Consider the following 23,327-nt stretch of genomic DNA (forward strand, 5'->3'; position numbering starts at 1 on the left):
GATACACAATATAACCATCCCTCCCAAACAGTGGTCACAAATCAGTCCAAATGTGTGGTAGTGGGCACATCTGCTATATTGAGATAATCCATCCCACCTCACAGGTGTGCCACATCAGGATGCTGATCTGACATCATGAGTAGTGCACAGGTGTACCTCAGACTGCCCACAACAAAAGGCCACCCTGGAATGTGCAGTTTTTTGCGCTATTGGAGGTCTGGGGACCCAGAACCGGTCAGTATCTGGTGTGACCACCATTTGCCTCATGCAGTGCAACACATCGTCGCATGGAGTCTATCAGATTGTCAATTGTGGCCTGTGGAATGTTGGTCCACTCCACTTCAATGGCTGTGCGAGGTTGTTGGATATTCGTGGGAACTGGTACACGCTGTCGTATACGCCGGTCAGGCACATCCCGAACATGCTCAATGAGTGACATGTCCGGTGAGTATGCTGGCCATGCAAGAACTGGGACATTCTCAGCTGCCATCTGCCCTGAACAATGTGAACCATGATTCATCCGTGAAGCGCACACCTCTCCAACGTGCCAGACGCCATCGAATGTGAGCATTTGCCCACACAAGTCTGTTACGGCGACGAGCTGGAGTCAGGTCAAGACCCCGATGAGGACGACGGGCATGCAGTTGAGCGTCCCTGAGATGGTTTCTGATAGTTTGTGCAGAAATTGTTTGGTTGTGCAAACCAATTGTTCCAGCAGCTGTCTGGGTGGCTGGTCTCAGACGATCTTGGAGGTGAACCTGCTGGATGTGGAAGTCCTGGGCTGGTGTGGTTACACGAGGTCTGCGGTTGTGAGGCCGGTTGGATGTGCTGCCATATTCTCTGAAACGCCTGTGGAGACGGCTTATGGTTGAGAAATGAACATTCAATGCACGGGCGACAGATCTGGTTGTCATTCTGGTTGACATTCCTGCTGTCAGCATGCCAATTGCACGCTCCCTCATTGCTTGTGGCATCTGTGGCATTTTGCTGTAAGACAAAACTGCACATTCCAGGGTGGCCTTTTGTTGTGGGCAGTCTGAGGTACACCTGTGCACTACTCATGATGTCAGATCAGCATCCTGATGTGGCACACCTGTGAGGTGGGATGGATTATCTCAATATAGCAGATGTGCCCACTACCACACATTTGGACTGATTTGTGACCACTGTTTGGGAGGGATGGTTATATTGTGTATCTGGAATGAATTTTAGTTCTCTACGTCCATCCCATGGGGAATGGGAGCCGTAACAAAGGTGTTGCATTTATATTTTTGTTGAGTGTATATTGAAAAAATTGAAAAAAGGGCAATCATATATATGATTGCCCTTTTTTCAATTTTTTTTGACATTTTAATGATCTAGAGAGATAGAAAGCTAGTCAGATATGAATTTTGTTTGATTTTGTAAAGTAAAAATTGTGATATAGCTTTGGCTAAAATTGAATTTAAAACATTTTAATTGAAAAGATTCTGACAGTTGTTGTTCATTCAGTTTGTAATGATTTATAATATGCCAAATAAAAAATGGAATTCAATAAGTGTATAATATATACCCATCTTTTTTCTCCTTTTTTAAAAAAAATTGAAATGTACACATTTTAACACATCTTTGTGTCAAAATAACACATCTTTGTGTTTACATTTTTTAACACAGAAGATGTGTTAAAGGAGCAGACACATTAATTGTGTTAAAACTGACACATCATGTGTTGTCCCTAATCTGATGCAGCACATGTGTTAAAATTTAACACATGATGTGTCAATTTTAACACATCCCTTGTAAGAGTGCATATGGTCAGACTCGTGTATGTATATGTATGTATGTATGTATGCTTTATAACACCAAATGGCCTCTCAGATCATCTGATCAGGGTCTCCTTCAACAATCTTATTTTAAAACCAGAGGTGATCACTCATTTGAGGTTGGAGTGCCTAAACTTTGGAGAAGCCTTTCTCACCCTGTCAGGGCAACTGAATCAGTGGTCTGTTTCAAGGCACTGCTGAAAACCCTTTTTTATAGGTCAGCCTTTTCTGAATCCTTCTCCTATTATTTTTGGCCATAGTTTACATCTGATGTGTGCATTCAAGTGTGTATGTTAGAATTAGAACATAAGAACGTCTATTTGACTTTGTGTCTGTATGCTTGAACATATATACTTACCTTTAATATGGAGTTTTGTTTTTTACAAACTGTGTGTTTCAGAAAGCACCGTACAAATAAATAAATGACGTAAAAGCATAAAATTTTTATATGTAGAGTATTTGTAAGTAAAGAGCATAGTACTTTATGTCCATACATATTTGTTCTTGTGTAGCAATGCTGGCAATACGTAACTTTACAGAGAATACCATTTCGTTGAAAAACTTTATTTCAGGGCTTTTCTCCAATTTTCACACCCCAGATTCTGCAAAGCCATGACTAAGTTGTTTCTGGTATGTTTGACGGCCCTCGCTGTCTTGATAAACATAACTTTAGGTTTATTTTGATGCAAAACAAGATCACAAGACCACTCTTGATTACTCTAAAATATTTCAAACATTAGAAAAAATCCATTCCTACATGTCCCGTGGGATTATTGGCTTGGGAAAGCAGACAAGAAACATGTGAAAGAGATACAGTAACTGCCATGTTACTGTGACTTGGCTGTATTCTACCATGTAGCCACATCTGGAAGCCCACTTTTTTATCTCTTTAAACTGCATTTTTTTAAATCTCTGTTTTACACAAACTGATTTAAATGTTGAAGCTAGATAATACATAAATGTAATGATTTGCTGCCACTGCTAAGACCACCTTTTCATTATTATTATTATTATTATTATTATTATTATTATTATTAATCACTTATTTTAAAAAAGGATCCAAGCTAAATCTGACTTAAGTACAGAACCCACAATAGCATCAACAAACTCAAGTTTTCTTATTTACTCAATAGAAATCTACCATATTGAGTGAACATTTTTGTCTATCAGTGGGTAACCAACCCACAGTTTGAGAACCTCTGCCTGAGGAAAGGTTCACTACAAATTAATACAGACACCATCATCAAAACACCAAATGCTGTGATATTCTTTGGTAAAACGGGCCTCCATCTCTCTTGAGTTTCAGAGACTTTAATAAGTTAAAATAACGATGCACTGGAGCAACAGCGGAGTTTATGGTAACATAGCTCCTCATTACCATACTATATATATAATTCACTATGTTTTATCAAAACGTGACTAAATCTTTTTTTTTTAATTACAAGTACCACTAGACTCCTGTCTGCACTCTGTGGGTTTCCTCAGTTTCATTTGCTGTTGTGCAAGACAGCACTGGGTTGTATAAAAGTAATATATTCCAATTTGTAAGATAAACTTCTTCGTCATGTGAAGGAAAACCTGTTTTCCAGGTGAGTGCTGCTGCCAGTACAAACTGAAAGGGTGGTAACAGAAAGACTCACCCAAATCACTGTAGCAGTCTCCATTTTTTTTTCTCATAGGATGAGAGGCAGGGTACACCCTGAACAGGTTGCCAGCCTATTGTAAGATTAACAACACACCACACTGAGTAGAGAGAGACAACCATTCACACTCATAGATTTGGCTAGTTTAGAATCACCAGTTAACCTAATCCTAAACCTTTTTGGGGGGGTTTGCTGTCATTCCCTTTGCTTATTACCAACCCTCAGTATCATCCATGTTGAGCAGCATGCAGAAGAATTTTGGAGGCTTGCACAGAAGCACTTTTACACCTATTGAAAACTAGGTGAATAGGTATAGGTAAACATAAGTTACATAGGTAAATAATGTGTATTTACCTATGCACAGTGGCAAACTGACACAATTGCACTACCATGCGTTAAGCACAAATCCCAACTGCATGTTGCTCGACTTGGAGGATGCTGTCCATTGGTCAAATGTTGAGTGGTTGAAAAGTGATTCTGAAAGAGGAAATGGAGTGACAAAAGAGTCCACCAGTAATGTGACAAACAAAAACATATAAATGCACTAATGCATTAAATTTGAGACATTGAAGTGACACATGACATGTAATTTAAAAAAATCAAACTTTATTAATACAACACTTAATTTACAGGGATAAGATGACCCATTAGCTAGATTAGATGACCCAAAGACTAAGCAAACGTTTAAAGTTTAAATGATGTAGTTCCAGTCAAAAAATATCCAAAGTAAAAGCAATTAAACATAAAAAGTACTAGATAATTGAAAACGGGTGACTGCAGGGAAAAACCGTTTTCTACAATCTCTTGTTCACTTGAGAGAGCTGCCCTTTAGACTACAAAAAAATCCAACAATATCGGCGTAGACGCGACCGCTCCCAATGCTCAAGTCCCATTGGCTACATCCTTGATAAGCCGGGCGTGTACGCGCAATTGATGCGGGAGCTGATTGGCTGCGGCGCGATCGCAGTGCTGACCTATGGTACACGGCTCTGTGCCTCAGCAGTTGTGTATTACTACGCTGATTGGACGGTCTCCTGTCACTCATCTGGGATACTAAGGAAGGGGTGCAAACTGCCAAGATGAAGCACTACGAGGTAAGTAGTATCTATGAAACTTTACCCGTCAGTGTGGCTACAAATGAATTAATTAAATAATCCCACAAGTTCTCAGACAATTCTCCAAATCAGCGAAAAGAGGTTCAAATTAAAAGCTTTAAACGTGAGCAGTGAAAATAGCACGCTGCTGCATCGCCGCCTCTCATATACTGTGCCCTATATGAACGAGGTGCTGTGGCCTGTTGTCGTTAAAGTCGCGGTTTAATTGGCAAATCCTGTATCCGAAACACAAACAACACCCGCTGATATGATTAATTATACTTACGCTGAGCGTTTGATAAGTTCTCATTGTAAAGTGTAGGCTACTTCTCTGTTAGCTGAAGACTGATAACTGGGTGTAGGTAGGATAATGCTCGGCATCATCGCCATCTCTGGCCGGAGTGACTCATGGCGCTTCTTATCTTATTCTTACCCAATGCAGGTGAACGGTCAAGTGCGCAATCTCAGCACTTCTAAATTAACCCCTGTAGTATAACTGGGTTTAAAAAATAATAATAAAAATACATTTTAAATGAGGTGGAATGAGTGAAATTAATTAGATATTTGTATATTAAGAAGGAAAAATGTGCATAAGGGCCTCTTTACTGCTTTATCGCAAACGTGAAAAGCTTCCTGTTTCAAACAGCCGTTTTACTTGTGCAAGCACCTTACGTTTCTCCAGATGTTAACCGTTTCATGAGCACAAAAAAACCCATCAGACAGGATCTGAAGCAGTCTGACAGAAACCAATCCACCCAGTAACTGCTCTGGCTGCCCCTTTCTCCGTTGACAGGTGTCGCTTTTGAGACCTGTTGGCAGGATTAGAATTTAAATGAGGAAAAAAAAGACCGAAAAAGATTTTTAAAAATATCTAAGAACAAACTCCATTAGATTATGTCTGAAGTAAAATGCATACTTGTATGCTTTTAAATTGTATAAAACTAAATCATTTATTAAACATTGGTTTAATTGAACAATTTCGTCTTCTTCACACTGCATCAACTTTATTTGCACTGTAAGGGCTTTTTTCCATGCTTACAATCTGTCTACACCACACTAGGGCATGCAGCCCTTATGTTGCATATGTTAAACTTTAATTAACATCATATCTGTGGTTCTTTCTCTTTTGGAAACCAAACAGCTAAACTGGATTCAGAGCGCTCTGTCATCTTGGCTAACTTGACTTGAGCTAAAATCAGTCCACCACATCCTGGGTTCTGTACGATGAAGTGAATTCAACATACCCAGGCTATCTTTCTGTTATCTAGATTCACTTAGTCAGGATAAGCAGTCACATGAAGCAGATTATTAACTAGCTAATACTCAGGTTCCCCCTGCGCGTTCACACAAAAGTGGTAGCATTGGCAGATAAATTACAAACATTCACAAGTGTACGGCCATCAGAAAGGCTGCTTTTTACAGATAGAACTGTAATATAAAAATATGACTCAGAATACTTTATTAATCCTTAAGGAAATTATGTGGTTCCAGTTGCTCCAAGACAATAAGAACAGTGACAGACTGAACTAAATGAAATAATACAATATATTACAAAATATAAGACATGAGTCTAACATATATATGAATAGCTCAATTACAAATATCCAGAATATTACAGAGATTAAATATATATGATTGACATTTTACTCTAGAGATCAACCAGTATAAAATAAAATATTCTGGCACATGGCCTTCTCTGTAGCAGGTTAGATTCATAGCATAAGTTACTATGGCGATGTAGCCCAGTAAGAAATGAACCACTTTTGTAGTCCTAAAAATCAGGTTTAGTCTGAAGTTAACTGGATAACATGAAATCCTAAATTCAATCTGTTCTGATGTTATTGTCCTACTTTTATATATATGTATATATTTTAGTTAACTGCCTCCTCAGAGAGTTACCTATGAAGATAAAAATAAATTAGGCTGCAGGTGTTATAGCTCATGATTCTTCCAAAACATTAGTGTGACTTTTTGGTTTTAACTGTTTAATCTCTGTTTTAATGCATTTACACAAGATAGCACCAGAGAGCAACTTCACAGTCATCAACATGTAATGAGTATCTAGAAATGCATACAAAGCCAAAATGTTTCTACTTTGATTGGTGAAAAATATTTTAAAATGATCTCTTACCTTGAATAAATAGGTTCTGTGTAGTCATTATGAAAGTCCACTTAAGCTTGGTGCTCCCTGTTTCCCACTCTCACCCCAGAGTGTATTAGCAGCACAGTCACTGCCAGAGCTTTTATATAGATAGATGAGACAGGGGGAGGTGCTCAGGCGGAGGGTATGCCTGACACAGAAACTGAGATAGGATTATTTTTCCCAAAGTCTCGGCAGCATTGTCATGTGTCTGCCTCGTTTTTTTTTCCCTTCCCAATCTATGTGACTACCTTTTTCAGGACAATAATAAACTAATTAAATCACTTCATTTAATCAGACAGGCTGCCTTGCAAAAATGACAAACAATGGTCAATGCGTCATCTGAGTCTTGTACATTTAATCAAAGCAGTGTGAAGGTGAACAAGTGTTCACAATTCTGACATTTAAAACTTGAATAGTAAATTATGAGCGACACGAAGTTATTTTTTATTTATCCCCCCCCCCCCTTTTTTTTTTTTTTTTTTTTTTTTTTTTTTTTTAACCAGAATAACATTCAAATTTAGCCCCTGTTTAAATCTGATGTTTGGATACATGTAGTGGACATACGGGTAATTAGCTACATAAGATGGTCTGCATTTACACATCCAAATCCAAGTTCGGATCTGATCCTGCTGCCACTTGTGACTGCATGTCTGTCATTCATTTTTTGAAATTGTATCCCAAGTCTTCGTTCTTAGGTAGTGGAATGGCGAAGTTTGCCAAGGGGAATACCCTGACTAAGCCCTCAGACTTTGGGGGGGGGAATTATCACCCTGAGGTGGCAGAAATAGGCGACTGTAGTCGTATGTGACTGAGACGTTTGGCTGTTCAGTTTGGTTTCATACTGTAAAACTCCTGTAGGCTGTGATAGTGAAACCTTAAACTGGTGTCACAGTGATGGACATGGGGGTTGAAGTTAGGAGCTGATTGAATGTCAGCATAGTATGGTTAACAGTAAGAGCGTGACATCACAAAATAGACACAGATGGCTGTGGGGTCTGTAGGGAGAGGTCAGGTTATGTGGACTTAGCAGGAGGTGTTTTATATTTAGCTGGGTAGATGAAGACTGGGGGGTCTAACTAGAAAGGGGTGTTGTCACTCTACCTCTTCTTCATCATCCTACTTAGCTGGGAGTTGAGAAGTGTCAGTGGTCATCAGGCGTCTGTTTTTAGAAACGAGTTATATTTCAAATGCAAGTCACTGCAGCTCTGAAAGGAAGCTGTTGCTCTCAGCTCCTGAAGTTTCTTTAATGATAAACACAGGTGACAGCTGGGGAATACTGGGCATTCCTACATATGCGCACACACACACACACACAGGCGGCATATGTTTGTGCTGCAGGGGTCGCCTGGGAGTTAAAGTGGCACAACAGAAGTGAAGGAATGAGTGGGGTGCAGACAGGGAGGGAGGGAGAGTAAAAGAATGGCAGAGGTAGAGGGAGAGACAGATTTATTTCCACAGCTGAGAGCCTCCTCTCTCTTCTCCAGCTTAGCCCGCATCTGAGATAAACATTTGAGAGGTGGAGAGTGACGAGAGAACTGAGGGGAAGACGGGAATAAACCGAGAGCAGGAGAAGAACTGTGGACATGGATGCCCTAGCATTAGAGGCCACAGGCAACAAAAGGGTGGCTAACGGGGCAGTAGTGCCGGCCCCGCTGCCGGTCCAAGCCCAGAGTAAACGCAAACCTGCCAAAAAAACTAAAAAGGCTGTTGTTTTCTTTGAGGTGGAGATTCTGGACGCCAAGACCAAGGACAAGCTCTGCTTCCTGGACAAGGTGAGACGTCAGTCCTCTTTTTTTACACATTTGTGGAACCTTTTTTTTCTTAAATATTTATGCAACTTTAATTTTACTTTCACACCTAACTTACTTTGATACCTGATCTTTTTAAAAACTGCTTGTGCACATGTAATCATTGCTTCTCTGCTCAGTCCAACAGACCCAATATTTCTCTCCTTATACTTCAGTAGAATGGTCTTTTTATGTAAGTCAGGTGTTTTCTAGAACATGGAAAAGCTGCTATAGCTGTAGTCCCCACTGTCTGTCAGTGGGTGTGCACAGCCTTTGAGTGCTGCTGTCTGCAAATGGTGCACACACAGAAGTGCCTTTCATACATACAGCACAGCACTACTGGTTTTATTTATCTGGATATGGTAGAGGTTATTGACGCGCATACAAGAAGACATGTACAAAATAAGAGTAACAACTGCAGCCTAATGCAGTCTTGTGTTACATCTGTAGCCTGTATTTATCCCACACTTGTTATTTTGGAGTGGTCGGACAGATGGTTCACTTAAAGCACTGGGCATTACAATATAAATGCAATCACAGTTGTGCATGGCCTCAGACATGCATGCGCTTATGTGCAGTGAAATATGTTGATAATGTATGATTAAATATTGCTAGACACTTTCAAGGCATTCCCATGTTGCACTATGACACTTTATAAAATATGACCAGAACCACACTTGAGTGGTTGCCTGGTGATTGTGAACAATCACAAGTAGGTGTGACGAACAGCTGGTTGCTCAGAAGTTCAACATGCAACACCCTCAACATTTGGGCACTTTTGAGGTTACAGGACACCTGGTGGGAGGCATCCTGTCTCCAAACAGTCACAGCCCAACTCAGACTAACAGCTGTTTGTTTTGCATATTGGCAATGGTTTGCAAGTAGCCGTGTAATTTCTAGACACAGAGAGTCTTTCAGCATGTTACAATCATTCGGAATCAGTCTGAGTCGATGACCGTAACTCAACTGCAACTCACCACTTTGCAGTGAGAGACTTGATTCAACTGGTTGCCAACTGGTTGTATTCTGGTTATTCTGGGTCCTGCAGCAACAATTTCACTATCTGTTGAGGAATTTCTGTTTCAAATCTATGTGCTTCTGGCTGAAGGTAGCTAATATGATTATCAATGTATGCAGACAGCAACACATTGCAATCTTTGCTACTTTATAACGAACAGATTGTGTATAATTGACAACACAAGTCCTTTCAATAGCAAACTAAATCGATCTTATTGCTATTTTTTTGCTGTCTTTGCACACCAAAGAAACTTTAAAGAATGCTACAAACTGTGGGTGTTCACAGACCTGGAGTCAGTTTTGCACACGTTGCAGTAATTTTGGTGGAGCTGTTGTCTCTAACCACTGTTTTCCACAGTGTGACTGCAGCATAAGAGCAAAAGAATGATTTCTACTATAGAAATGCACCTTAAATTGAGCAGCTACTACAGTATTGCAGCACATATGTAGTTTTTCAGATTTACTTCTTGTTTGTCACTGTCTGGTCAGTGGTATTAATCATGACAATTATATTGATCATATATATAAAGTGTGCGTATATGTATGAGATTCAGGTTTGGCCCTATTTAACCACTCCTACAGTCTTTGAAAAATGCAAATATTTCTGCGTTTGTGCTGTTTATTCCAAAATGTGATTGAACCTGTTTGAAGATACATAAGATATTAAGACAAAAAATATGAACAATAGTCTGTTGATTGCATCAGTTTAACTCTAACAGCTTTAGTAGCTATAAAATCTATCACAACAGAAGCAGAATTAGTACAAGATTGCTTTAGACTTTACATTCATTGACATTTAACATCAGTTTTAAATTTCTTTTTAATTTTGAAATGTGTGCCCTTTTTCTGCAATACAACAAACCATTTGCACCGCTGTTACATTTGACCAATGTGTTGACTGATGGACTTCAGTTGTGTTTACAGTTGGGACTAAGTGGGTATCAGCACTGCATTAGCCATATTTACTTTGAAAGGATGTTTAAGCCAACTTTATCAGGCATATTTACAGTTATTTCTACTCCCCCTGTGCTTATGTTATTGTAATGTTTGACAGATTTAAATTGTTAGTGCTCAGCCTGCAGGTTATTGCTCTTGCATTAGAACTGTTTAGTGTATTGCTGTTGTGAGTCCGGTGAGTGTAGAGTTGCATTAGTCAAATTCACGGTGTGATCAGCCACGGCAGACTCTGCTTATTGAAGGCTACTCCTCAGGACCGCAGAGTATAAGGTTGTATCCTTATGGGATTATACTCTGTTGTCAGCTTAGCAGAGTTTCTATGGTGATAACATCATCAATCTTATCACCTCTTTGGAGGCAGCTTGACAGATGTGACAGATATAGATTTGGAATCTGGACAGAAGGCCCTTTGGGAGAGAGGCTTGGTCCTCCAAAGTAGGCTAACGGAGCTAAACTGACAAGCTGTGTGACACATTTAAAAAAATAAATAAATAAAAATCAAGTTCTGTATTATGTCTGGCTCAGTGTGTGTATATGACTGACTGACTTCATACTAAATGAGGCCTGCAGAAAGAGTGGGAGTCCAGAGAGGTGGTTGGTCCATCTAATTCAACCATAGTGATGTCATCCTGCTGAAAATGGCATGTAGTCTTCGGGGGGACATGAACAGAAGCCAAGTCAATTACAGCAGCAGACCTGCTCAGTCTACTACTGATTTGTCACACGATCTTTGAAAGCCAAGACGAGGGAGCGACACTTCAACAGGCAGATGATGACAGAATGTAAAGCAGTATCTCCTTACACTCCTTGTGAGCACTGAAATAAGCAATCAGCAAGACAATGCAAGTTTGATTTAAAGCTTAAAAAATAGTTCCCATCCTTTTTTAAAGACAATTGCAGAGATGGCTTACCATTGCTAAACTGTCTACACTGAAAAGTGCTGGCCTGGCTAAGAAACTGTAATGGCATTTTAGTCTTAACTTAGTGTAGTGGTTCTCACAATCACCCAATGTGCAAAAAAGGTCCCTGGTTCCCAGATGGAAAGAAACGCAGGTTCATCGAGGGTTGTGTTATTGATACTCACAGCTTGCAAACAGCAGCATTTTAGCAAGTTAAAGTAAATGAAAGACATTTTCCTTTTTTTATGAGCTACTGCTGTTTATGAGACCGTACCTAATTCAAAGAGCGACTACTGAAAAAGGTGCCCGCAGCAGCGTTATAGTACAATAGTAGTGACCCAGCAGTATATCCAGTGACATATTATAAACCAAATGTAAGCACAAATTTAGCTTAGGTAGTGTTTTCCCTGGAAATTTTAAGTTGAAGTATAAAACAACTGTCTTTAAATTAACCTTATTGTGGTTAAAATATTGTCAAATAGTAAAACACAAAAAAATATTTTGTACCAAGAAGTTGAAGCTTGGGTTGAGTTTTTTAACAAGATGCTTAAAACCTTCATTTTCAATCTGCTTGCTCTTCCTGTCATATTCAGCGCAGTTAGCGAGTGCTCCAGCAATTCTTTGGGTCATTTGTTTACATTAAGATCACTGACCACCAGTTGCTGCCATCTCCTCCTCCATAGCCTGGTTGTACTTGATGGTGTTTTCACCTTAACTGGTGAGAGAAGTTTGTTGTTTCCATTTTCAGCAGAAACAGTTTTCTTGTATGTTTTGTTTGTTAGAGGAGGTTGAAGTACCTCCCTTTTAAGGTAAATAAATCAGGCTGACGCACAGCTCTCGCGGTCAGACTTGCCCCGGCTTGTCTCAGTTTTATGGGCACTAGTAAGTGGAACAGGATCAGAATCAAATACTTAATTCCCAAGGAAAATATGTTGTTACAGTTGCTCTAAGACCATAAGAACAGTAACAGACTGAACTAAATTAAATAAGACAATATATTATAAAGTTAAAAAATGTCAAAATAGCTCTAATATTTACAAATGGCTCAATTATAGATATCCAGAATATCAAATGTATGGCGTTGTTGGAATAACAATATGACACTTTTGTCATGTAGAAATGTATACAGTGGCCCCTCGTTTATCACGGGAGATAAGTGAAATCCGCGAAGTAGCCAACTTTATTTATTACAGTTATTATAGATGTTTTAAGGCTGTAAAACCCCTCAGGTATACACTTTTCTCAGACAGGCATGAATATTGTCACACTTTTCTCTCTTGTTTAAACACTCTCAAAGTTCAAACCTTTGTATCATAGAATGAAACCAAAGGCACCTGACGGTGCAAAACGTTTCGTGGACATTGTTGTTTGTTAGGGAGAAAACTTACATACAGTACAGCACAGCAGAGTCACACTGCTCGCGATTGAAGATTTATGTAAATTTGACAAGCTGAATGCAATCTATACTGTGCAGGAGACACAGCACGAGATTGATTGACAATGGTTTACAGCCAATCAGGGCGGAGAACACAATGCACAAAAAAAGAAAGAAAGAAAGAAAAACAGGCATAATTGCACCAAAAAAGACCACGAGGCCGCGAAAGGTGAACCGCGAGGGACCACTGTATCTGTGCCAGATTTTATAATGGCAGTATGCTTGGAGTCAGATGACACAAAGATGTTAAATTCATTTCTGCCTAATTGTACATTGCTCCAAATAAATCATATCACAGATAACATTAGAAGTTAGTATGTGCCCTAAGATTAGCAGAACTCACCTGCTAAAAGCAGCCTGCTTTTTAAGACTGTAGTTTTGTTTTGGTTGTTCGTTTTGTTTGAATGCATGCCTCCTTAGCTTAAACAGATAAAACCCCTTGTTCAAATAATTGTGACAGTGATTATTACTTTAAACAACAAGATTCAAGCTAATTCCCCAGGGTTTCACTGTTTGTTGTCCTGTAACAACTGTTCATGTCCATATTTACCTTTGTGCGCTCTTCGTGTTTCTGTTTCGTCGTCATTCCTTTTTTATATTGGGGGGTTGTTGAGCCATTGCTGGCAGCCTGGCATGAGGTTGTGTACTTTGGCTGTGTGTCTCTGTGCCAAGTTTCTTTGAAACCCTAATACCAGCTGTTAAATAGCTCACATCCATGGGGTGTGCGCACACAGTCAAAGCTAAATTTACCCCTAATCACCATCATGAATGGAAAACAGGGTTATTATCTGTTCCTTTGTATGTAAACGTCCCTGCACTTATTTATTGTGATGTTATTTGTAGGTTGAGCCAAATGCCACCATCGGGGAGATCAAGTCTATGTTCCACAAAAGCCGTGAGTGCCATCTGTCTGCAGCCTCATAAATCTAAGTCAAGATCAAGGAAATCTTCTAACGTAGCCTAGATAAATACATCAAAACAGTCTTAAGAAGATCTGGTTTTGTTTGTTTCAGATCCTCAGTGGTACCCAGCCCGACAGTCCATTCGCCTCGACCCAAGTAGGTCCACTTAAATCAATGTTTTCCTTCTGACTTTAAATCATTTATTTTTATAATTTATTTATTTTAAATACATTTTAAATCTCATATTAAGTAACGTGTGTTTTTCAGAGGGGAAGTCTCTGAAGGACGAGGACGTTCTGCAGCATCTTCCTGTAGGGACTACAGCCACCTTCTATTTCAGAGACCTGGGAGCTCAGATCAGCTGGGTCACAGTGAGTACAACACAAAGACAGCTCCAAAGACAGGAACATATTGTGCTGCCATGAATGGGTCCAACAGCCCTGTCAAGCCCAGATACATCAGTGCAAGTGGGATCAAGCAGAGCTATATAGAGTTTTCCCTGTGTGTAGAAATTGAGTGTGTGTTTGTGGGTCAGACGTTTAGACCTAACTTTGAGGTTAATTTGCTACACAGAAGTCGACTTTGACAGTGAAGGTTGTTTTGACTCTGCAGGGAGATGCAGGACAAGCAGATGGAAAATAATTTACAGTGGGGCAAAAAAGTATTTAGTCAGCCACCGATTGTGCAAGTTCCCCCATCTAAAATGATGACAGAGGTCAGTAATTTGCACCAGAGGTACACTTCAACTGTGAGAGACAGAATGTGAAAAAAAAATCCATGAATCCACATGGTAGGATTTGTAAAGAATTTATTCGTAAATCAGGGTGGAAAATAAGTATTTGGTCACCTCAAACAAGGAAAATCTCTGGCTCTCACAGACCTGTAACGTCTTCTGTAAGAAGCTTTTCTGTCCCCCACTCGTTACCTGTATGAATGGCACTTGTTTGAACTAATCATCTGTATAAAAGACACCTGTCCACAGCCTCAAACAGTCAGACTCCAAACTCCGCCATGGCCAAGACCAAAGAGCTTTCGAAGGACACCAGGAAAAGTATTGTAGACCTGCACCAGACTGGGAAGAGTGAATCTACAATAGGCAAGCAGCTTGGTGTGAAAAAATCAACTGTGGGAGCAATCATCAGAAAATGGAAGACATACAAGACCACTGATAATCTCCCTCGATCTGGGGCTCCACGCAAGATCTCATCCCGTGGGGTCAAAATGATCATGAGAACGGTGAGCAAAGATCCCAGAACCACACGGGGGGACCTGGTGAATGACCTGCAGAGAGCTGGGACCAAAGTAACAAAGGTCACCATCAGTAACACACTACAACGGCAGGGAATCAAATCCCGCAGTGCCAGACGTGTTCCGCTGCTGAAGCCAGTGCATGTCCAGGCCCGTCTGAAGTTTGCCAGAGAGCACATGGATGATACAGCAGAGGATTGGGAGAATGTCATGTGGTCAGATGAAACCAAAGTAGAACTTTTTGGTATAAACTCAACTCGTCGTGTTTGGAGGAAGAAGAATACTGAGTTGCATCCCAAGAACACCATACCTACTGTGAAGCATGGGGGTGGAAACATCATGCTATGGGGCTGTTTTTCTGCCAAGGGGACAGGACGACTGATCCGTGTTAAGGACAGAATGAATGGGGCCATGTATCGTGAGATTTTGAGGCAAAACCTCCTTCCATCAGTGAGAACTTTGAAGATGAAACGAGGCTGGGTCTTCCAACATGACAATGATCCAAAACACACCGCCCGGGCAACAAAGGAGTGGCTCCGTAAGAAGCATTTGAAAGTCCTGGAGTGGCCTAGCCAGTCTCCAGACCTCAACCCCATAGAAAATCTGTGGCGGGAGTTGAAAGTCCGTGTTGCTCGGCGACAGCCCCAAAACATCACTGCTCTCGAGAAGATCTGCATGGAGGAATGGGCCAAAATACCAGCTACTGTGTGTGCAAACCTGGTAAAGACCTATAGTAAACGTTTGACCTCTGTTATTGCCAACAAAGGTTATGTTACAAAGTATTGAGTTGTATTTTTGTTATTGACCAAATACTTATTTTCCACCCTGGTTTACGAATAAATTCTTTACAAATCCTACCATGTGGATTCATGGATTTTTTTTTTCACATTCTGTCTCTCACAGTTGAAGTGTACCTCTGGTGCAAATTACTGACCTCTGTCATCATTTTAAGTGGGGGAACTTGCACAATCGGTGGCTGACTAAATACTTTTTTGCCCCACTGTATGACCAAGGTTAAAATAACTGAGAGTGTATGTTCATTGTTTGAGTCTCCAAAGTTCTGACTAATCTTTCTTGTTCCTTTGTTTTTTTTTGTTTTTCCAGGTTTTCCTAACAGAGTACACCGGTCCACTGGTCATCTATCTGTTGTTCTACTTCAGGGTTCCCTTCATCTACCCACCCAAATATGACTTTACCACCAGTAAACACTGGGTTGTACAGTGAGTGTCTCAAACACACTTTCAGAACACTTAGGTAGTCAAACAGAGCCTGCTTGTCCTCTTTTGTGACCATCTCAACAGCTCAAATAGAAGATAACACTCTTGTGCCTGTCACCTAAATATAAAGCTTTAGCTGTAGTAAACAACATTGTAAGCTTAGTGTTGTAAACACTTCTGATGAGTTTTATCCCTAATTGTATATCAAATACTTTAATGTCTGCTTATCAGTGTTTGTATTTGCCTTATTTTAGCTCAGTGGTGTCAAATGTGGTCGTATAGTGTGAACATTGCACATTTAGGATCAAACTAATGACCTGCCAGAATTTTAGATGTAGACTACAAACTGTGTTCATCGGTTTATAAATGGATTTTATTAAATGTGAACTAGTCTGTAGTCTGACAGAACCCCAGAAACTTGCTGTAAGCAGTCAAAAGAAAGTTGCATTAAATAATCTAAACTAAAAGAAGCATTGCTTTGTTTGCAACTTAATGAAGGACACCTATTTTATTTTTTTATTTATTTTAAAAAGGCTGATGGGTTATTGTTGTCACCCTGCCGGGGAGGCAGCAAGGCTTAAAAAATACTAGCAGCCGCCAATATTTTTTAAGTTATTTAAAAAAAAAATTTAATAAGGCTAATCAAGTGCCTATATTTTTCCAGTCTTGCCTGTATGTGTCACTCTTTCCACTACGTTAAGAGACTCCTGGAGACGCTGTTTGTCCATCGCTTCTCTCATGGAACAATGCCGTTACGCAACATCTTCAAGGTGATTTAGAAATGCATATCATTTACATTCATCCATGTTACCTTACCGCATACAAATATGTGTTTTGAAGATCTGGTTTAAGTACGGTACAAGATGAAAAGTGTTTCATTTTCTGACTGAAAATGTTGGGCTGACAATGCTTCTGTCACATTCTGTTTTAGAACTGTACCTACTACTGGGGCTTTGCAGCATGGATGGCTTATTACATCAACCACCCGCTATATACGCCACCCAGTGAGTATGCATGCAGCTACAATTTCTTACAATCAACGCTCACACGTGCCAGTGTGTCATTGTAACTCTTTTTTTCCCCCTTTGCTGATTACATTGATTGCCTCTCTTGCAGTTTATGGGGAGCAACAGATAAGAATTGCCCTCATCATATTCTTGGTAAGAACATTTCTACGATTAGATTTTTTTAAAACACTTTTTTTGTTTTGTTTTGATTTAACACGTTAGAAGTGACATGGTTTCTTTTTCCAGTTCTGTCAGATCGGCAACTTCTCCATCCACATTGCTCTTCGGAACCTTCGTCCACCAGGTAAACACACCTGTCAAATCTGTACATCAATATCTCCATACCTTTTCTTCTCTTTCTAGAAATAATATTTGAAGAGTATTATGATTTTAATATTTCCTAATAGAAAATGACAAAAACTCAAACTACACCTATGACTATGAACAAAAAGTGACTTCCTCAAGATGTTGATAAGTTATAATGAAGTATAATATGTGACATTAGACATTTTCAATGTAAAATAAAAACTTCATATAGAACCCTGGTTTCGTGTGTGTGTGCGCGCGTGCTATTTTCATAGTCCAAATCTGACTGAAAAATAAAATTGTGGTCTCTCTGCAGTCTCAGTAGTTTTAAACAAAACATTATTCTGTCAGCAAATAATAAAACTAAAGATGACTGCATGGATTGAAAATATTTTGAATTTTCATTCACCCACCCTAAATCCAGGCTCTAAGACCAGGAAGATTCCCTATCCAACCAAGAACCCCTTCACCTGGATCTTTCTGCTGGTCTCCTGTCCCAACTACACCTATGAGGTAACAGGTTTAATGACTTTGGTGGCTAAAGGTTTTCTGTCCACTGTAGTAACAAATCAGTTTTAAGAGGGTCATTGATGCTTTAACCATGCAGCTGAATGTTCTCTCACTTGAATATATAAATTGTAGTGTCTCACTTGTATTGAAGTATGTTCAGTTTGTTAAACTATGGGGTGAGCCAGTATAGGTCTGGGGGAAAATATGGATTGAAACTGCAGATTTAATCTTTCCCCCCCTTTGCTTTCCTTGTGCTTTAATTCAACTCCGGACCCTTTTGTTGTTAACAGCCTTTTTTCCTTCTTCTCAAGGGGGGGAGCAAGTCTGAAGGGTTCAGAACTGCTGCATTAATCAAAGAGTTTGCTGCCCTCTGGTGGCATTAGTACATCTTTATCGCATAACTGGCTTTTCTCCTTGAGAGAACTATACGTTGTTCATCGGTCAGGTTATGGACCCAGGACCTTTGATGTCTTACAGCAGAATTTTTGGACTTGTGGTTGGATTGTTGGAGCTCTGTTTGACAATCTAGTGATTGGATTCTGAAGTCTGGAAGTTAGGTCAATGATTGGTGGTGGGGGGGAAAAAATCTGTTCATCCCACCAGATTTTAAACTGACTGTAAAGTAAATCCATTGTGTAGTTACCTCATTAATCTTTAGTGGGAAAAAAGTCATTTCCATCACATGTATATGGATTCATAAAAATCTGAAAACTCAGTGTACAGCTCACTGTTGACAACCGTCTCTGTAGGAGTGTAGTGACAAAGGAACCAGATAAGGGGAAAAGGAAAGTTTATGTCTCACATCCTTCTCCTTCCTCCTGCAGTTGGGCTCCTGGCTTGGTTTCACCCTCATGACCCAGTGTCTGCCAGTGGCCTTCTTTACTTTGGTGGGCTTCATCCAGATGACCGTTTGGGCAAAGGGGAAGCACCGCAGCTACCTGAAGGAGTTCCGAGACTACCCTCCTCTCCGCTCGCCCATCCTGCCTTTCATCCTGTAGAGGACTAGTCAGCACTGCCTGTTTGTAGGAATCAAACCCTCCCCTTTTCCTTGCTTTAAAACCTACACTGGGAAAAAGGAGCCTGTTCCCCCCCCCCCCCCATGATGTTCAACCTTTGTTTTCCCTTCCTGTAATCTGTCCCCTTTTGTTTTGTGTGAGAATGTAAAACACTAGTATTGCTCTAAAAAATTTTTATTGAAGACAGACAAACCCTTATTGGTAAATTGAGTTTTGATGTATGTTTGCTTTCCCAGAGCAGTTTTCACCCTTAAACTAACCAGTGTATATATGACACCAGTTCCTTTTTTTTCATCCAGTACTGTTGTTTAGGGGTTGAATTTGCACCTTCAGCATAGAGTTCTCAGTTTTTATTTCCATAAATCTAAATCTGAAACCGTGACAGAACTTAATTTGTTAATGTCTGATGTAATTTATTAAAAAAGTAAACCAACATGTGGTTGTGTCATTTCAGGTTAATTCATGACATCTACACTACTTGAAAATTACCTTTTAAAACAGTAATGATCAAATAAATCAAAATCATTTTATGGTGAAATGGTTCATCTGAATAGGCTGAGTTGTCTTTTATAACATCAGTTTGTATTTTCGGTAATAAGATGCTGGATGTAGAGCTTAAACAATATTGTTTAATGTGAACAGTAGCAGGTATATACAAAGAAGTAGAATCAGAGGATGAACTGATTATGCCGCTTGAGCCTGAGCCTCAATTCTCTTCTTCCTCAGCTGGAGCCTCCTCTCCCTCTCGTACTCTTTCATACGCATCACATAGCTGCAGGCAGAAACACACAAGCATCAGGGTGAAGTTTATTGATGAAATCTGGGGTTTTGTGTTGCTTTGATACTCGAAGAAGAAAACTAGTTGCTCTGCTCAGCCCAAATAGTAAAAAGAGAAATTAAAAATGCATGCCATGAAAGAGTTCGGCTCTTAGGAGGTTAAAGGAAAGCTAAATGGACCTTGTGTTTTTTAGACTCCGCATGACCAGATTGTTTTCATAGACTTCATAAGTATTTTAGATATGAATCATGTGTGGCTAAGATTTATTTACATCTGACAGTAATACATGCTTCCTCAATATCAATAGTTTTAAAAAAGTGAATCTACCATATATAAAGATCTACTCATAGGAGCAGACCTCAGTTTTCACTTTATATATATGGTTTTTTTTTTAGTTTTATTTTTAAGTTTGATTATTATTTATCGTTTTAAATTGCAGCACTAACAACAATGTCTATACAACTGTAAGCACTTACTCCTGGTGCTCGCAGTAGTCCCAGTCGTGTCTCTCATGCTTGCAGGCTAAGAAGTTGGGCCAGTTGTCCCTCTTGCACTTCATGAGTTTCAGGAGGTAATGGGCACAGTAGTCCCTCTGCTCCACAGGCAACTGGGCCAAGTTCATCTGCTCCTGTGTCGCAATCATCTCTGACAAAGGGACACAAATTTTGAATTATTACCAAGTAAAACACCCTGATGTGCTAAATAGAATATGATATAGAAGCTTGCAATAAAAAGTAATTGGTCTGACCTTATTCTTAGTCACAATTATGGATAAACACAATATGGCTAAACTAATATCACCAAACATTTTCATGTCTTGATTGAAGATATTGAGAAAGCAGTAAAAGTTAATCACAAAAGTAGTTGCTTCTGACACTTTTCAAACCATTGCTTGCACAAAATGGTTTGATTTTATCAAAGTTTCTGGGGTGATTTAACTTTACAGCCCTTTCAATATCACACAAAAACGTGCCAGCTGGGTCGAGGTCAGAACTGTTTTTCAAACAGGAAATTCATTCTTATTCTCTACCCTTTCCCCTCACCCCCCATGTGGCGATTGGAGACAGAAGTTCTTCCAAGGACCTGGTTCTACTGGAAGTCTCTTCCTAGTAAAAATGAGTTATTTTTCCCACCGTCGCTAAGTGTTTGCCAAAAGTGGCCTGCTGGATAATTGGGGTTCTCTGTACAGATTCTTTACACTGCATTAAAACGTTCTTTAAAATGATTGTTGTTGCTATATGAATATGTACCTCTGCTAAATATAGTATCCTGGGAAAAATCATTTTTTGCGACCAAGGATCTCTCTGTGTATTTTAGATAGCTTTGCCTCATCTCCCCAAAGTAGTATTGAGGAGCTTCCTAGAGGACTTCTGCAATGTTGCACTGGCTTCTGTCACTTTTATTACAGTGGATACATAAATATAGGTTAAGCAAGTCAGAGGTAGGCATTTTGAAGTTGCTTTTGTGACGCCCATTCATCATGAGAATCGAGAATTTCCTCCATTTCTAGACAGGATGTCTAATTGTAGTTTGATGAACACTCAGGTCTTATGTAAACTGTTGCGAAAGAGAATGCTCAAACTAAACTCTTGAGAAGAGTAAACTTTGTCAGTATAGACTTTGTTTGTATACTTTTGTACATCTGACTCCAAGTATCTTGGCACAGAGGTCCATAGAAAGTTTCTAGCCTAATCTGAACTGTGAGTGATTAAACCAGTTGTGCAATGCAACCATGAAAATACAACTTTCTTGTGACAGAAACGGAGATAAGAATCCCCTTCATGAGTAATCTGTGCCGAAATCCTGGTACAGCTCATGACAAACTAACAAAACCAGTTAGCTGGTAAGCTAACCAACACATTACCGCAAAGCTAACGTAAGCTAACACTTGACAGGCCAAACTAGCTGCTAATAAATCAATTCCAGTCTCAATTAATAAAATAAATAAATAAATAATGCAGCTGTAAAAGACGCCGAGCTGCTAGCTGCAGACCAACCTCTCTCCTTCCTTTCTGCAAAGCCGAACTGCGGGTCGAACTCGAATTTCTTCGCCGGGTCGGGTTCGGTGTCCGTCTCGGTGACATATCTTCTGACCAGGTGGGCTCCCATGACACCGAGTAAACGTACACTGTTGAAATCAACAAATTCTGGTCGCTTTTCTTTGGCGCTAACGAAATCTTTACAGAATTATTCTGCTATCAGCCATTCGGTCACCTCCACAAGCCTCCTGCTACCACTTCCGGCTGTCACCGGAAAAAAACAGCCGAGCCAAGCCAGTCGGGAAACAAGACAAATGAGAAAGGTTCCGCTTGTTACCCCGTCACTGCACTCCAATTCACCTTTCTCGTTGTATTTTTGTAAACTGTTGTTTCTACATATAATTCACTACTACTGATGAGTTTCTCATTTAAATCTCACAACTCATCAAAACAGTTTGTGCTTTTGTCAATCAGAACTGCAGAGTTGTCACTTACCTAAATGCTGTCCAGCATTGCACTGGTGCCTTCAATGAAATCTTTTTGTTTTGTTTTTTAGATATGGATTTCTCTTCGCTTTGGAGACGGTGGCAATGACAATAAGATAAGACGCAGAGCTAAAGATGTTAGATTGTCACTGGGAGTGACCAGGAGGGATAGCTCAGCTTTAGAGACAAAGCTGAAATTGTTTGGACATGTGGAGTTCAGGGTTAGTCTACATTGAACAAAGGATGTTGAAGATGGAGCTGGCAGGCAGAAAAGAAAAGGGGAAGACGCCAGAATTTTTTTCATAGATGTAGTCAAGGAGGAAAACGTTGCATCGAGAAAAACAGAGTCAACTTTTTGGGACTTCCTTTCATGGATAGCTGAGCATACATTAAGACAAAGTTAATTTTTCCAGAGCTGAAACCTCATCAACTAGCTTATATTTTCATTATTATTAATGATTAATATAAGCAATATTATTAATGTTTAAACTCTAATTAATTCATTATTATTTTTATGGTCATGTTAGTTAACTAAATAGCTTTGAGTGATGGTGTATGAAACAAAGACCCTGAAAATGTATCTAAATTGGGGCTTTTCCTGGCTAAGAATGGGGCTCTGGAAGTGACTATGTACTACAGTCACTCTGTATGCAGTAAAGATTTGTTTTTGCAGATCATTTTCCCGGGCTTTCTGATCATTTGATAAATAAATTAACAACAACTGTACAAATGAACCAGTGTTGATGTGAAGCAACAGTGCTTGTGTGTTTGCACACGTTTTGTTTTTACTTAAGAGCACAAGAAAATTCCTTCGGGCAAGTAAAATTTATGTAAACTGTTAAGGTTCAAAATATTGGGGATGGACACCAGAGGAAAAACCCACAATAACAACACTGGTCCGGTCGGGTTGAGTCAAACGATGATTTAATGATCACACACGTGGGAGATGGACACTGTATGCAGACAGTCTCAGATCTCATCTCACAAAACACATCACCATAGTTTTATGAAATCAGGGTATTAGAACGCCCCCTCCTGCGTAGTGACAGGTGTAATACAATCAATGTTGACAATTTTATTTAACACAAAGAATAACATTGTC

The 23,327-nt window shown here is 39.7% G+C and overlaps 2 protein-coding genes across 3 annotated transcripts; one reads left to right on the top strand and one right to left on the bottom strand.

Moving 5' to 3' along the window:
• Positions 1 to 4,433: 4,433 nt before the first annotated feature.
• Positions 4,434 to 19,416, top strand: LOC147328241 (very-long-chain enoyl-CoA reductase). Of its 2 annotated transcripts, XM_086296468.1 has the most exons (12): positions 4,434 to 4,539; positions 8,404 to 8,454; positions 13,621 to 13,672; positions 13,791 to 13,835; positions 13,947 to 14,050; positions 16,032 to 16,147; positions 16,809 to 16,914; positions 17,076 to 17,148; positions 17,261 to 17,304; positions 17,398 to 17,455; positions 17,882 to 17,970; positions 18,792 to 19,416. In XM_086296468.1, exons 1-12 carry the CDS (start codon positions 4,525 to 4,527, stop codon positions 18,963 to 18,965), a joined length of 927 nt encoding a protein of 308 aa, XP_086152594.1. In that variant the 5' UTR covers positions 4,434 to 4,524; the 3' UTR covers positions 18,966 to 19,416. The 2 variants fall into 2 exon arrangements, with proteins under 2 accessions (XP_086152594.1, XP_086152593.1); XM_086296467.1 differs by lacking the exon at positions 4,434 to 4,539 and having other exon boundaries at positions 7,469 to 8,454.
• ndufb7 (NADH:ubiquinone oxidoreductase subunit B7) lies at positions 19,060 to 22,022 on the bottom strand. The gene is made up of 3 exons (XM_086296469.1): positions 21,759 to 22,022; positions 20,238 to 20,406; positions 19,060 to 19,755 (listed from the first exon to the last, which is right to left on the bottom strand). Exons 1-3 carry the CDS (start codon positions 21,868 to 21,870, stop codon positions 19,668 to 19,670), a joined length of 369 nt encoding a protein of 122 aa, XP_086152595.1. The 5' UTR covers positions 21,871 to 22,022; the 3' UTR covers positions 19,060 to 19,667.
• Between the last annotated feature and the right edge of the window lie 1,305 nt (positions 22,023 to 23,327).

Source organism: Aulonocara sp. 'chitande type north' Nkhata Bay, linkage group LG6 (assembly GCF_057382095.1).
Source record: "Aulonocara sp. 'chitande type north' Nkhata Bay isolate Kocher_YH1m ecotype deep benthic linkage group LG6, A_spYH_male_GT1.1, whole genome shotgun sequence".
Taxonomy (NCBI): domain Eukaryota; kingdom Metazoa; phylum Chordata; class Actinopteri; order Cichliformes; family Cichlidae; genus Aulonocara; species Aulonocara sp. 'chitande type north' Nkhata Bay.